This window comes from Notolepis coatsorum, assembly GCF_963971535.1.
Source record: "Notolepis coatsorum genome assembly, chromosome: 17".
NCBI lineage: Eukaryota > Metazoa > Chordata > Actinopteri > Aulopiformes > Paralepididae > Notolepis > Notolepis coatsorum.
The window spans coordinates 78,476,998-78,493,093 of record NC_140181.1 but is presented as its reverse complement, the minus strand read 5'-3'; the positions used below and the strand labels follow the sequence as shown (position 1 = coordinate 78,493,093).

At 44.1% G+C, this 16,096-nt stretch overlaps 1 protein-coding gene across 1 annotated transcript in view; it reads right to left on the bottom strand.

Annotated features, from left to right (window-relative positions):
* Positions 1–16,096, bottom strand: part of dalrd3 (DALR anticodon binding domain containing 3) — a 47,098-nt gene that overhangs the window by 24,687 nt on the left and 6,315 nt on the right. Inside the window, exons 2-5 of the mRNA XM_084333082.1 lie at positions 6,635–6,942; positions 3,584–3,891; positions 1,961–2,019; positions 1,539–1,640 (exon numbers count right to left, since the gene is read on the bottom strand). Of these exons, the coding sequence (XP_084189208.1) occupies positions 1,539–1,640; positions 1,961–2,019; positions 3,584–3,891; positions 6,635–6,942 (777 nt within the window). The remainder of the gene's footprint in view (positions 1–1,538; positions 1,641–1,960; positions 2,020–3,583; positions 3,892–6,634; positions 6,943–16,096) is intronic.

Here is a 16,096-nt window from a genome sequence, read left to right as displayed (position 1 = left end):
ATCCCACTTATTTGACGTTGATCTCCTAGATCCATTTCCGGCGCAAATAAACGCCCAAATCATATCGATTATTGAGTTATGGCAGCGATCCATATGCACGCCAGTGTATGTCTGGAGTCCTGCAACAATATGTGACTGCCGGACGGATTTCCCAGATGCACCGATTGCCACTTCCGGTTGTAACTCGCCCGATCATCCACCAGGTGGCGGTATTGAGGCGTTGCAATATTGTGCAGAGTCCCACTGTATCACCAGAGGCTGGGTGGCTGAATTATGAATGCCATGGCGAAAAGATTAAATATGATCTCAATATCGCTGTACACCGCGGTTTGGCAGACAGCGCATGGCGGGCAATAACGCTGTACAACGTGAACGGCGGTGGATGTGTTAAGGTGAATAGGCAAATATACTTTTTTTTAGATTTTGAGATTGTTATATTTTGCTTCGTAAACATGTCTTCTATGAAACTAGTGACAATAAAACATCAATAACACACATGTAGTTGTTTATTTTACTTCATTTTGCCTTATTGCATCCATAAATGTGCACATAATTAATGGGGAAGTGCCTCATTTGCATATATAAATAAATGCAGAAAACTTGCAATATATTGTTTCTTAGTTTATATGTACATAACAAACTGGGAAAGTTTCATAGTGATATCTATTCAAATATTTTTTGCCTATTAGGGGGTACTACACTGTTACTACACTGTTTGTAGCCTGTGTGTAGTTCTGTTCAGTTCAATAACATCAGTTATCAGGCATGTGTTTAGGTTGTCAATTACTAATGGTTTGATTAGGTATTGTGTTTGTAAATAGCTGTTTCAAAAAAAAATTATGGCATTTTACAATAGAGAACTTTGACGGCGTTTTCCCAAAAATTTGTTTTTATGCGTTTTTCTTACACGCAAGGGTAGACATGTACCATTCCATAGCACCTACACACACCATACTTTCCACATTTCTTCCTATATATACCCTGCATCTTTTTACAGAGGGGTTCGTTGATATATCATTCATAGCCTGATTTATAGTACATTTAGACCAAAAAACATGGCGCAAATTGATTTGTTATGACTGTAGTCAGCATTTCCTGATTCATGGGATGATAAAAAGACATATATTTTTTTTTATCTGGCATCATCCAATGTTGGTATATACCCAACCGTCATATGCAAATTAGTGCATATTATTTAATGAAGTAATGCATATTTCGCATATATAAACATAAGATCTCAGAAAACTTGCAATAAATTTTTTCTAAGTTGTTATGTACATAACAAACTGGGAAAGTTTCATAGTGATATCTATTCAAATATTTGTTTTGCCTATTCACATGGGGTTTCTCACCTTAATACCTGTGTGTGTGTGTGTGTGTGTGTGTGTGTGTGTGTGTGTGTGTGTGTGTGTGTGTGTGTGTGTGTGTGTGTGTGTGTGTGTGTGTGTGTGTGTGTGTGTGTGTGTGTGTGTGTGTGTGTGTGTGTGTGTGTGTGTGTGTGTGTGTGTGTGTGTGTGTGTGTGTGTGTGTGTTAATACCTGTGTGTGTGCTGCTCCGCTAGCTCTCCACAGCATGGCTATCTGCTGCTGTCGGAACTCATCTTGACAGGAAGTGACATGTAATGCTGTTGCCATGGATACCTACAGTACGTAAACGCAAATGAAGATAAACAAAACAATGCTTTGCATATCTGTTAATCTATCAAGATGATACAGGCACAGCAAAATGTATAATGGTCATGATCCTTAGAATAACAATAGGGTAACATTGCTGCGTGTGTGACTGTGTGTGTGTGTGTGTGTGTGTGTGTGTGTGTGTGTGTGTGTGTGTGTGTGTGTGTGTGTGTGTGTGTGTGTGTGTGTGTGTGTGTGTGTGTGTGTGTGAGAGAGAGAGAGAGAGTATAAGAGAGAGGAAGAGAGAACAAGAAGAGAGAACAAGAGAGATTAATAGATAGTCTCACCGTGCAGTCAGCTGTAGCTCTATCCAGTTGAGCTAGATGAGCAACGCTGTCTCTTAGTACTGTAAGAGAGACATCAACAATCTCTAAGCAAGAATACTTCATGACATACAATACTTCACTCATAGTTAAAGATCACTGACATAGAATACGTCACTCAGCTAATAGTTAAAGATCATACAATACGTCACTCAGCTAATAGTTAAAGATCATACAATACTTCACTCAGCTAATAGTTAAAGATCATACAATACGTCACTCAGCTAATAGTTAAAGATCATACAATACTTCACTCAGCTAATAGTTAAAGATCATACAATACTTCACTCAGCTAATAGTTAAAGATCATACAATACGTCACTCAGCTAATAGTTAAATATCATACAATACTTCACTGAGCTTATAGTTAAATATCATACAATACTTAACTCAGCTAATAGTTAAAGATCATACAATACGTCACTCAGCTAATAGTTTTTTTTTATCCACTTTTTCTCCCATTTTCTATATTTTCTCCCATCCCAATTTCGTATCATCCAATTCAACCCTCCCCTGTCACGAACGCTGTTTCTTGCCTCCCACAAGCCGGCTGCAATGTGGACTAAGTCATACATAGCACAAGTCCCCTCCGGTACTTGAGGTAACAGCAGTCGTATCTTTTCACCTGCGCAGCTCGATCTCTCAGTGGCGAGGAGTAACGCGTGGGAGGCTCACGCTGCCCCCGACACTTCCTGATTCTACTGCGCAGGCGCACCAACCGACCTGTAGGAGTCGCTGTCCACAACGCCCGATCCCCACCCATCAGTTTCCCACCCCCTAATACGGCCAATGTGTATTAGTATGAACGACCAGCTAAACTGAAAGCAATGTGGAGCGCTGGGCTCGAACAGGCAAGCCCAGCGTCTCCGTCATTCGTGGCGAGCGCCTTGCCCACTACGCCATGTAGCCGCCCGTCACTCAGCTAATAGTTAAAGATCATACAATACTTAACTCAGCTAATAGTTAAAGATCATACAATAGTTCACTCAGCTAATAGTTAAAGATCATACAATACTTCACTCAGCTTATAGTTAAATATCATACAATACTTAACTCAGCTAATAGTTAAAGATCATACAATAGTTCACTCAGCTAATAGTTAAATATCATACAATACTTCACTCAGCTAATAGTTAAATATACAGTAATATAAGTGCATCTCTAAAAGCATAACATTTGTATTGGTCACTGTCTTCGCTGCATCCTTTTCAGCACTCAAGGCATGTTATATTACACATTTCAGCAAGGGAGGGAGGGAGGTAGGTAAGGATGAAGGAAAGAAGGAAAGAAGGAAGGAAAGAAGGAAGGAAGGAAGGAAGGAATGAAGGAAGGAAGGAAGGAAGGAAGGAAGGAAGGAAGGAAGGAAGGAAGGAAGGAAGGAAGGAAGGAAGGAAGGAAGGAAGGAAGGAAGGAAGGAAGGAAGGAAGGAAGGAAGGAAGGAAGGAAGGAAGGAAGGAAGGAAGGAAGGAAGGAAGGACCGAAGGAAGGACCGAAGGAAGGAAAGTTTCAATGAATGTGTAGATAATCTGGGTTGGGACCTCTATATGTGCTATAAATAACTAATGAACTAAGATTGAACATCTTTACCTGTGCAAGTGCCGAGGCTGGGGTCGTATCCTAGCAAGCCCTCCTCCTGGAACACCTGCTTGAGGTTGACCCTCAGCGCTCCCTCCTGCTCTCCCTCCTCGGCCTTCTTCCCCTCCCCGCTCGCTCTCCTCCCTCGCTCCGTCTCCTTCTCTCGGTACGGGGAGTTCTCCAGCGTCTCCTGGATCTTCTCCTCCCTCTCCTTGTTGGTCCAGCTGGCGGAGACCGTCGGCCAATCGACGCCCAGCGTTCGGAGGAAGGCGATGATGTCACTGTCCTCGGGCAGTGTCGGGCAGTAGGAGACTGTGAAGCTGCAGTACAGAGGAGGAGGTTACTGACCACTAGGCTTGGGCGGTATGACGGTATTACGGTATATCAGGATATTTTGAAATCCCGCTGGTATGATTCTCAATACCGTGACGTCACAGACTGTGCGCCAAATCTGTAGTGCACAGCACGCGCCAGCAGAGAGCAGGGCAGGGCAGTCTGTCTTTCCCTCTCTCAGTCAGAGCTCAGCAGAGCAGATGACGCAACGTGCGGGTTCCTTTTGAAATGGATGCATGAGTGGACTCTGGGACACGTTGTTTTGGTACCGGTAAGTAAGTTATGTTATGGTTAAGCGATTGGAAGATGAACGTATGAGATATGAATGCTGGTAGTGTATGTTTGGTAAAGCGTTCCAGTTCGACTGTGTGTGTGTGCGTATATTGGCTTTGGGATTCACTACATTGGTTTAACGGCTTAAGCTGGGTTTTGATTATCACTTAATCAATGCAGAATACATTTTGTACAGTATGTGTAGTTGTGTACTACTGTCGTGAGTTTGTGAGTCATATTGGTCTAATTTCAGCCTCCGTTATACGCTATTTGTTCCGTATGACTTGTTTCATATCTGTGTGTCGAATGTGTGCGCTGATTTGTTTACATTGGTAACACGAGTCGCTAAGGAATTGAGGTTCGAGGTTGAAGAAAGTGCACTTTTAGGTTGAAAGAACGGCCCTAATGTCAATGTGTTTCAATATAAGCGTCCCCCCCCCCCCCCCCCCCGCTGATGAAAATGAAAGTCATACCGTCATAATACCCATACCGGGGTATTATGTCAGCAAGGTATGACGGTATGAAAAAGATTATACCGCCCAAGCCCACTGACCACCGCGTAGGGCCGGGCCGTGTGAATGCTTTACCCAACGCAGTTGTGCGATTTGCGAATCTGATTGGCCACTGACGTTTCTGGTCATGTGACATGTGCACCAATCGTGTGACTGCAAGTTCTTTCGCCGGTTAAGCTTAGGCACTCTTTCGAAGTCGGTTAAGGACAGGTTAGCGTTTGTCTTAAAGCATGGCGATAGAACGCCAGGTGCTTTGCAGGCTGTTCGAAGCGGAAATGGGCAAAGACACAGCTCGTCACGCTATTGGGCGCACATGTCACATGACCAGAAACGTCAGTGGCCAATCAGATTCGCAAATCGCACAACTGCGTTGGGTAAAGCATACACGCGGCCGGGCCAGGTGGTTACTGACCACCACACAGGGCTGACCAGGTGGTTACTGACCACCACACAGGGCTGACCAGGTGGTTACTGACCACCACGCAGGGCTGACCAGGTGGTTACTGACCACCACACAGGGCTGACCAGGTGGTTACTGACCACCACACAGGGCTGACCAGGTGGTTACTGACCACCACGCAGGGCTGACCAGGTGGTTACTGACCACCACGCAGGGCTGACCAGGTGGTTACTGACCACCACACAGGGCTGACCAGGTGGTTACTGACCACCATGCAGGGCTGACCAGGTAGTTACTGACCACCACACAGGGCTGACCAGGTGGTTACTGACCACCACACAGGGCTGACCAGGTGGTTACTGACCACCACACAGGGCTGACCAGGTGGTTACTGACCACCACGCAGGGCTGACCAGGTGGTTACTGACCACCACGCAGGGCTGAGCTGATTCCAAAAATATCCCCCAGGCCAAGACATTTGAAAAGGAACAGGTTTAAGTTTAAGGTAAAACTAAACAGTTTAAGGTAAGACTAAACCGTTTAAGGTAAGACTAAACCGTTTAAGGTGTTAGATCCTGATCAAACTGGCCAGTATCACGTCTTCGTCTGTTTGGCCCTCCATCCAATTCCTCTGCGTTGTGTCATTTTAATGGTCCTGACGTCTCTATACTGGCTGATAAGATCCTTATCTCTCCCCGTTAGTACAATCCGCAAACCATAATAATTCTCCACCTCCGTAAGAATCCGACACTTCGACAACGTGAAATACCTTACAAGGAAAAGCGTGGTTTTATTTGATAAACAGAAACCTCAGCTCAGATGTTAACAGATTGTATTGTCCTTGAAAAGTCTATTCTAATGATCTTTCGGTGTGTTCGTCTATCTTCCTTTTGTTATTCAGTCCAATAGTGTTCAGGCCTGGTCTTTAGCCTAACCCTCCTTGCGTTAGCCGAAGCTAATGATGATGTGGCATTCTTCCCCCCCCCCCCCCCCTCTCAATGAGAGGAGATAGTGTCTTCTGTGTGATCTAAGTCCTACTCGCTCTTGGTCAGATTCTAGTCTGCCCTTAGCCGCTCTTGGTCTGCCTTACACCCGGAACCACTGTTCGACTTATAGATCTTCGTCGTAGCAACGACGGCCCCGCCTTCTGGTTGTCATGCGGTCATGACAACTGCATAACCTTTAACACCATTAAACTTTCATTAAGATGAACCTCTCTCCCTCCTGCTCTGGGCCTACAGTACACTCGCTCTTATCAATTTGTTCTTGCAAGGAATGCAAAACATTCGGCTGGCTGCTAAATATTCTGCTGGCTACTGCCTCTGAACCGCTTCTTCTATCACCGTCTTCCATGCACATTTCGATCTCACCGTTTTAGCTGTGATCATCTCCCCCCAATCTATACATCACATACATTGAAAAAGCACCCCAAATCCTTCAAAGGTAAGACTAAACCGTTTAAGGTAAGACTAAAATCGTATCCCTGCTTCAGGCTTCTTTGTCCCGGGCTGCTTCTAGGTTTTCCATCCCTGCTTCCAGACTCACCCCTGTCTCCTCAGCAGCGCCCCCAGGTGGTCAGTCAGCAGAACAGTCCTCAGCTGGCCCAGCGTCAGCGTGTCTGGACTGGGCGTGTTGGGTTTGGGGTGCAGCGCGGGACAGTTGAGCACCACACAGGCCTCTGTCAGCCCAGAGGGCTTCAGGTACTCCGTGGCTCCGCCCGCCAGCACGGCCTTGAAGGATGCGGCCCGGTCGACCCTCACCCTCAGCCCCTCTCCCCTCACCTCCCCGCCGGCCAGGGGCAGCACCCCGCTCCCACGGAGAGAGAGGACTCTGGACATCACCGCCGGAGGCACCTGGAGGAGTGGTATGGACACACACACCAAAAATTTGAATATGCTGAAAGATATAAATATTTAGGCTTAATTTTGGAGGAGGATCTGAACTTTGAACATGGTACACAGTACAGCTGCATTGGCTGAGTCTTGGTGGTAGCTATAATAGCAAAAACTAAACAGCTGGGTGATTTGGGGATATGCTACCTACTCCAAAGTATTTCATTTCATGTGTTTGCCCTGTTATGGACTATATGGCAGAGATATGGGGTTCAAAGGTAAATATAAAAGGAGAAAAGGTACAGAATAGGGCAATACAGTACTTTCTAGGAGTCCATAAATTCACCCCTATATTAGTAATAACGGGAGATATGGGATGGGAACCGTGTGGAATAAGATGGAAAGGCAGCATGTTAGTTTTATGGAACAGATTGATAAAAATGCCAGAGTCGAGTTGCTAGGAAAATATTCAACTGGAATGTAACTAGGGGTGTAACGATTCGACCTCACAACGATTAATTTTGATTACGATTATTCAGGCAACGATTCAATGAATCATGAAATCTCTTCATTTGACCACGATTCGATACATTTTCTATCAGTTAATTCCCCCAAAAAATTTGAATACACAAATGTGGCTGGGGGAACTGATTCACTCAGCATGAATGGACTATGTAATGGATAATGTATAGCTACGAGGTCATTGTCGCAAAATAATTGACCGACACGGAGTTTAGAATACCGAGGCGCCTCGCCGAGGTGTTCTAAACGTAGTCAAGTATAGGCTATACATTATCCCGCTTATTACATGGCTAACTTACTAACAATATACCTAATTCATTTTACACCATCGACAAGACAAGATCAAATGCAGGCGCAGTTGTTCTGTGGCTCCGCTGTCAGCCCAAATAAAGTTATTATTATTATCGCCGGCAGGTGTGTCTGATTGCACTGATGCAGTGTGTGTCAGTGGGCTTGATTGCTCCAGCTGCGAACAGCGGTCATTGTTGCTCGGTTGCCCCTGGCAGCGGTCAGTTATAGAAAAATAAGCGCTATTGACCAATCACAATCAAGCATTTCAGCGAATGTTAAAACGCCATGTAATAAAGGTCAATAAAAACAATACACAAAAAAAAACATTAAAAAAGAAAAAGATTTTTTTTCTTTTTTTTTTTACATATTCAAATCATCAACACATTAGTCAACACATTAGAATCGATGCATTTCGATTAATTGATGCATCGTTACACCCCTAGATGTAACTGTAAAAGGTGCATGGGCAAGTGAGATAGAAGTAGAGCTGTGAATCTTCACTGGCCTCACGATTTGATTACGATTCAGTTGTTCACGATTCGATTCAATTCTAAGATGCATCTCGATGCACCGAGATGCAGCTCAATAATATATTACACCCTCAATTTTATAATCTATATTACTGCGCATGGCTACTTTTTTATCAATTAATAAGCAGTCAGATAAATTTACTTTTATTTAGAAAGCTCTTAAATCAGAATGTAAAAATAAATGTCTTTACTAGTATTGCATGATACAGAGGTATCTCGCTACCCAGCTGTTGAAAAACGGTTCAATACTCTTACTCTTTTTATTAGTATCAGTATTAGTATTGACTTTTAGATTAGCCTGATGCTGTATTTATTTTCTATGAGTTGAGTGGATGCATGACCATAGCACTAGCTTAAATAATACAATAATAATATATTTGATTTGTAGGGGGGGAAATTTATTTTATTTTTTAAATTTTAATAATCGATTGTTGTCACTGCATCAATGCAGAATCGTCCACTTCTGCATCTCGATACATCTTAGAATCGAGAAATTTCAACACCCCTAGATAGAAGACACTGACATTTTTTTTAGATAGAAGATCTGACCTTTTCCCGAATGTAAACATCTCCTTGGTTAACTCAATGGACGCCACAGCGATATGCGTGATGTGTTGTTAAAAGGCTGACGCTCTAAAATATAGGAATGCGTGGCAGTGTTTGCAGGGCTATTACTATATTCTATATTATAGCTATGGATACAATACTATGGCCCATTTGACATCGACTATCTATCGTTCAATATGTGTTAAAGAAATAATTTTTTCATCCATACATTCCCGTTTTATACCGTGGTGAATATGACTATAGTTTTAGAGTAATCCTGTCTAATCCCAGAAAACGACGCTATGCAGCAATACGTGCAATTCACTAAAAACGTTGCCATTTCTCGCCTGTACACGCTACTATTTCGAAATCACATCTATATTATCGGTATTATGTTTCATCATGAATGCATGAAAGGGTGGGGGAGGGTCGTTTTTTTATGCTTTGATCGTCACCAACGGCACACGTTGTGGAGTAACGTTACACACATATATTGTGATCGAAGTGAAATCATGGTTGGATCACAGCAGGATTGATACCATATAGGCCAGGGGTCGGCAATAGGCGGCCCGCGGGCCGAAATTGGCCCGCCAGCAATAATTTCTGGCCCGTCAGTTTATTTTGAGAATATGATATTTATTTTATTTTCATCATATAATTTTTATTATATGCATACTTTATGTTTTATCCATGTTGAGAGTGAATAACAGGTATAGGCAGTGAGGGGCAATGTACCGTATATATAGGCTTGCTCAAAGTGAGGTGGACAGCGAGTGGTGCTGAAATGGGAAACAGTCCATGAAATAAAAACACCAGTTCAGTAAGTCATTCAAGCTTTATCTTTACTCATGACTGGCACCACACATGCATGTGAACAGTAATGCAATTAAAAACAATGCAAAAACAATGCAATTAAACTTTAAACAAAAAGAGTGCTTGAAGAAGCTCCTGAAATGACTGCACTATAGGTATTTGAATTACGAGACATTCGGAAGTCCATTAGCTCAGGCCTGTACAGTGCGAGATATCTCGCACGTGCTACAGCAACAGCGGTCTGTGCGATGAATGGATTTACTTCACTAGCACTGGTGCGATAGGGATTCGGTTCATATAGATACTCTTATTTTGAAAATCCTGTAGCGGGTCTCATTTCTGCCCACGCGCAGCTCCAGCTATAATAACTAGGCTCGACAGCTAGCAACATTCAGGTGCATATGATACTCTTATTTTGAAAAAACTCCGTGACAACTCGACGAGTCATATCCGCCCTATCCGTGCTTGCAAGCAGAGCAGCGTGTTGGTGCGCACTGCTGCTGCGTAACACAGCAGTGCGCCTACACGTCCCGAAATAAGTCCGTGGTGTTTTTTTTTTCTCGCAACGGGTCAAATGCATCTACATGCTTTGCACCGTCGCCATTCCTTTATGCGCACATCGCCCGAAATTAACGTTTATGTACCATTACAATCACTACAACGTTAGCAAGCTAACAAGCTAATCCTGATCACAGGCAGAGCCAGCAGACACAGTGTGGAAAGGGAAATGGGGGGGCACTCTCCCCTTCCCTGTGTGTGTGTGTGTGCGTGCGTGCGTTTGGAAAGACGATGAAGTCACTAGTCAGGACTCAGGACAGGAGTATATTATAGTAAACTGAGGATGGACAGATAATGTTGATATTCAAATATAAAAAATTTCGAGAGGAGTGGAAGTTTGAAGACAGACTAGACTACAATATGATGCAGGGGTGGTGAGTTGAAACAGTGTGTGTGAATGAATGAATGTAAACTTTATTTAACAGATTGCAGAATGGGTACAGTACAGTACGGCTCAATACACACAATTGTTAAGGGGATGCAGACCAGAGAAAGACGTTTGTCTTGTTTACATCAGGGTCCCCCATTGTGTGTGTGTGTCCCAACCGACCCCACTTCTATGTTTCAATAAATTATTTGCATTTAAAACTATTAACGCTGACTCATTCCTTCAGTCCACTCAAAATTATGCTAATATTCCTTATGTTGTTTATGATATTAATTGAAAATAGCATATGAGAGTATTACTATTATAGTAATAATAACACATGGCGATATACTAAATGACAGCCAAACATGGCACTGCAACTAAATAACACAAATACAATAGGCACATTTGTGACTGTTACAAATATAACATGTTTTATACTTGTGCTACAAGATTTTGGCCTGTGCTACAAAACTATCAACCTCTGTAGCACCAGTGCTATGTGCAAAAAAAGTTAACGTACAGCCCTGCATTAGCTCCATTTCCAGTGCAGCCTCATCTAACAAGGTTAACTATCATAATCGATCGTCCCACTATATTCTAGGGATGCCCCGATTGATCGGCCACCGATCGTTATCGGCCGATAATCAGTATAAATATGCGATCGGGGAATTCCGATAATTAGTCATATTCGCCGATCGCGGAAACTGATCAAGTGGATATCTCACTCGCTTGTCTCAGACGCACAGGACCTGCAAACTGCTCCTCCTCCCTAGCCCCGCCCATACCCGTGTAGAGTTTGTAAACACAGAGGAGGCGGACCTCCTCTGCTCGAGTCTGTAGTGCATTCGACCTGAGCTAACGTTAGCTACCTAGCTATCGTTACTGTTTAAACAAAATTACCCAGTCAACTATTCACTTTTAGTAGGCATTGTCTAACGGTATTTAGCCGGCTAGCTACTGATAGCTCCGGATATCAACAAATGCCCCAGGAAGTCTAGTAGCCCATGTTGATATCTCCGTTAGCTTGCGTTAGCTTGCGTTAGCTTGCGTTAGCTGACGTTAGTTCACGGTTCAAAACGAAATGTCCGATTGAACTAAATAGTTGTCTTAACGTCATCTAGCCGGCTAGCAGTAGCTACAGATAGCTCCTGATATCAATGTCTTATAACATTGATTGAATGCGTATTCGAGCTGAGGGCTTGCTGAATGTGAAATGACCAAAGCATAACGTTACCAATAGGGTCCCGCTGCAGCGCCGGAGAATCCTTTTTGGAGCTAGGCTACTAGAGTACACACAGACAGTGGAGCTGTTTGCAGATAGCGAGCATTTTGACTTGTTGCGTGGTGGCGATGTCTCGCAGATAATACAAGTACAAGTCTAATTATATAATATATATATTTTATTAAAAAAAAAAAAAAAAAAGTTTTATATAAAATAATTTTTAATTTCTTTTTAATCAAAAGCGATCGGTATCGGATCGGTATCGGCCGATATGGCTCACGACGATCGGTGATCGGTATCGGTGGCAAAAAACGTGATCGGGGCATCCCTACTATATTCCTTTATCCGTAATTGATCAGTCTCCCCAGTTAGTAGCTAGATTAATATATTTAGCGGAAGTGTCAATAATCGATCGCAGGGGATTCCCCAATCTGGATGCGTCAGCCCCAGTCTCCTCCGTAGACCAGACCATCTCATTTAACAAGACGAGGCTTGTTTGCGATTCAATAAGTATAATAATAAGTAAGACAACGGATAAGTTTAACGAATTCCATATAAATAGATAGTTTTAACATTAAACATTCAACATTAAACCGGTCCGTGGCCGTCAGATAGACGGTTGCGCGTAATAGACCGATAGAGAGAGGCGCTTTATAATACAATGGAAAAAAGACAAAGGTATAAATTTCAGTGCATGTATATGTCGTTTACAGTTTATTATGCCACCTATGCAGCTCGTTTATTTTGACAGTTAAACATTTTTCACTATCATTATATTAAATTAGCCATTGTTTTTGGTTCTGGCCCGCCATATAATGGCTTGGGGAAAAATTGGCCCGCGGCCAAACCTAATTGCCGACCCCTGATATAGGCCTTTCCTTCACTAGGATGTACCCCAAAAAGAATATTCCAATTATCTAATCGCAAGTCCCAGTATTGGTGTCGATCGTGTCGCCAACATAATCCGCCACACATCATGCACCGGGAGCAATTCACGCTTCTCAATCTGACCGTTATAACCGCCCCCCCTTGCTCGACCAATAGAAATCCGACCAGAGACTTTTGATCGACGCACAGGCCAAGATATAATGTTTCAAAGGGTGCTCGATACTGCCACCTGGGCGGATGGGGCCGGTATTGCACTTTGGCATTCTCAGGATGATTCCCCATGTTAACCCAGATGTCCGTGTGCCTGTAATGAATGGAAATATCGAATAAAAGAAATAACGATGAAAACCCGACTATACTCGGGTCTGGCGCTGAACGGTTGGCAAGTTAACCCGACTATCATCGTGTCCGGCGCTGATTGAGATAAGGAAGCGCCAGTGACGTCAGCGAGTTTGCAGACACGGTCGTGAGTTTCATAACATCACTTGCCGACAGTATTATCCCCACAAAGAAGGTGCGGGTGTTCCCAAACCAGAAACCGTGGGTGGATAGTACTATAGCAGCTCTGAAATCTCGCACCACTGCCTACAACCTGGGCAGAGAGTCAGGAAACATGGAGGAGTATAAGGCTACAGTCTAATACTCTGCGCAAGGCTGTTAAACTTGCAAAACGGACGTATGCTGACAAAATGGAGACACAAATGGCACAAGAGGCTTATGGCGGGGACGGAGGACGATAACTGACTACAAAGTCAGCGCCCCCTCAATGTGGAGCGACGACGCCTCTCTCGCGGACAAACTCAACTCTTTCTACGCTCGGTTTGGTGCAGACAGTGGCGCCGCTAGCTCAACAGCTAGGGACGTCACTGGCGTGTCGGCTGGTGTGGAGGGGGGGGGGGGCGCTCTCTCATTGTCGGTACACAGTGTGAGAAGAGCATTTATGCAGGTGAACACCAGAAAAGCTGCTGGCCCAGACGGAATAACAGGACGCATACTTAAGTCCTGTGCTAACTAGGGGTGGGAATCACCAGTTTCATCACGATACGATACGATATCGATTCTTTGGACAACGATACGATATTTGCCGATATCACAAAGTCTGCCACGATACGATACGATACGATTCAATTCAGGTGCCTGCGATCGATATGAGGCGATATTATGTGCCCATTTAACACAATCAGTCACATTTAGATCAACTAAAAAAAGGCTACGGAAATATCAATTGATGTATTTATTTTTGAGCTCTTCCAGACATTTAAATGAAAAACAATCTATTGTTTTTAATACAAATAGACCTCCTGTTCACTTTTGTTTTTATATATTGAGCTTTAACACACACACAGACACACACAGACACACACACACACACACACACACACACACACACACACACACACACAGTCCCCCACAGCCCCCACCCCTCCTCCTTCCAAGTCCCCTCTCTCCTCTCCTGTTCTCTCTCACGGTTAGTGGCGCCGCTAGCTCACTAGATATTTAACGCGACGTTGGCATAAAGGAATGGCGACGATGCAACGCCTGTTATATGCATTTGACCCGTTGCGGGGAAAAAACTGCACAGACTTATATCGGCTCGCAAAATAGACGCTCTGAGTGCTTTACAGCAGACGCAAACACTGCTGTAATGTCTACACGGAGTTTCACAATACTGGGCGCCGGCGGATATGACTCGCTGGGATTTTCAAAATAAGAGTATCGCAATATGAATCGATCTTTTTACGTTGCGTCGATCCTATTTGATTATTGATAATAGATCGATATATCGATCTGGATCGATGTATTGTCCCACCCCTAGTGCTAACCAGCTAGCCCCTGTGTTCACCGCCATATTTAATCGATCCCTGGCGGAGTCAGTGGTCCCCGCCTGCTTCAAGATGTCTACCATCATCTCTGTACCAAAGAAAACCTCCCCAACATGTCTCAATGACTACAGACCGGTGGCACTCACCTCTGTGGCCATGAAATGTTTTGAGAGGCTGGTCAAGGATCACATTTGTGCCTCCCTCCCCAGTGATATGGACCCTATGCAATTTGCATACAGGCCAAACAGGTCCACTGATGATGCGGTCTCCCAAGTACTGCACAGCACCCTCTCTCACCTTGACCGCCAGAAGGGGGGCTATGTGAGACTGTTGTTCATTGACTACAGCTCAGCGTTCAACACCATAGTCCCCACCAGACTGGTGGACAAGCTGATCGAGCTGGGTCTGAGCTCTGCTCTGAGCGCCTGGATACTGGACTTTCTGAGCGAAAGGCCCCAGGCGGTCAGGGTGGGGGGTCAGACCTCCAACACCATCACCCTGAGCATCGGGTCCCCCCAGGGCTGTGTTCTGAGCCCCCTGCTGTACTCACTATACACACACGACTGTGTGGCCAAGTTCAGCTCCAACTCCATAGTGAAGTTTGCGGACGACACAGTGGTTGTGGGGCTGATCTCGGACAACGACGAGAAGGCCTACCGGGAGGAGGTTGAGGTACTGGAACGCTGGTGCCAGGACAACAGCCTGCTCCTGAACATTGGTAAAACCAAGGAGCTGATTGTGGATTATAGGAGAGGACAGCAGGAGACACACACACCACTGAGGATAAACGGGGACAGGGTGAGCAGCTTTAAGTACCTGGGCCTGGGGTCCACATCTCAGAGGATCTGACATGGACAACACACATAGACTCAGTCGTAAAAAAGGCGAAGCAGCGCCTCTACCACCTGAGACAGTTAAGGAAGTTCAGAGTATCTGGGAAGATACTCCAGTCCTTCTACTCCGGAGCTGTAGAGAGCATCTTGACTGGAAACATCACTGCCTGGTATGGAAACAGCACGGCACAGGACAAGAAGGCCCTACAGAGAGTGGTGCGCTCAGCCGAGCGTACCACGGGTATTGCACTACCACCCCTGCAGGTTCTATACAACAAGAGGTGCAAATCCAGAGCCTGCAGAATAATGAAAGACCCTCACCACCCCAACAACAGCCTGTTCATGCTGCTGAGGTCAGGCAGACGCCTGCGAACACCAGCTACTAGGACAGAGAGACTAGAGCCATATGAAATCCGTTTTATTATTTTCCAAATTCCATTTTATTTTTTCCCAAATTCCATTTTTTCCGTTTTAATATTTCAGAATTCTGTATTTTGCCTTTTATGCTCATTTTACCATCAGAAATAGTGTCTAATAAGTGGGAATGAATAAATGTCCACAATTGAATAAGATATAACAGTCCATTTAATGTTTTTAAGTGCTGCAACTCAGAAATACAGTTCAATTTACACAATATTTTTCAATTAATATTGTGACAAAATAAAAATACATATTTCAAGTGTAAACAATAGATACAGCTAGCTACTACTGACATTATCACAATGACAATGTCAGTAACCTAGCTATATCTATTATATTGTGATGAAATATAGTAATGC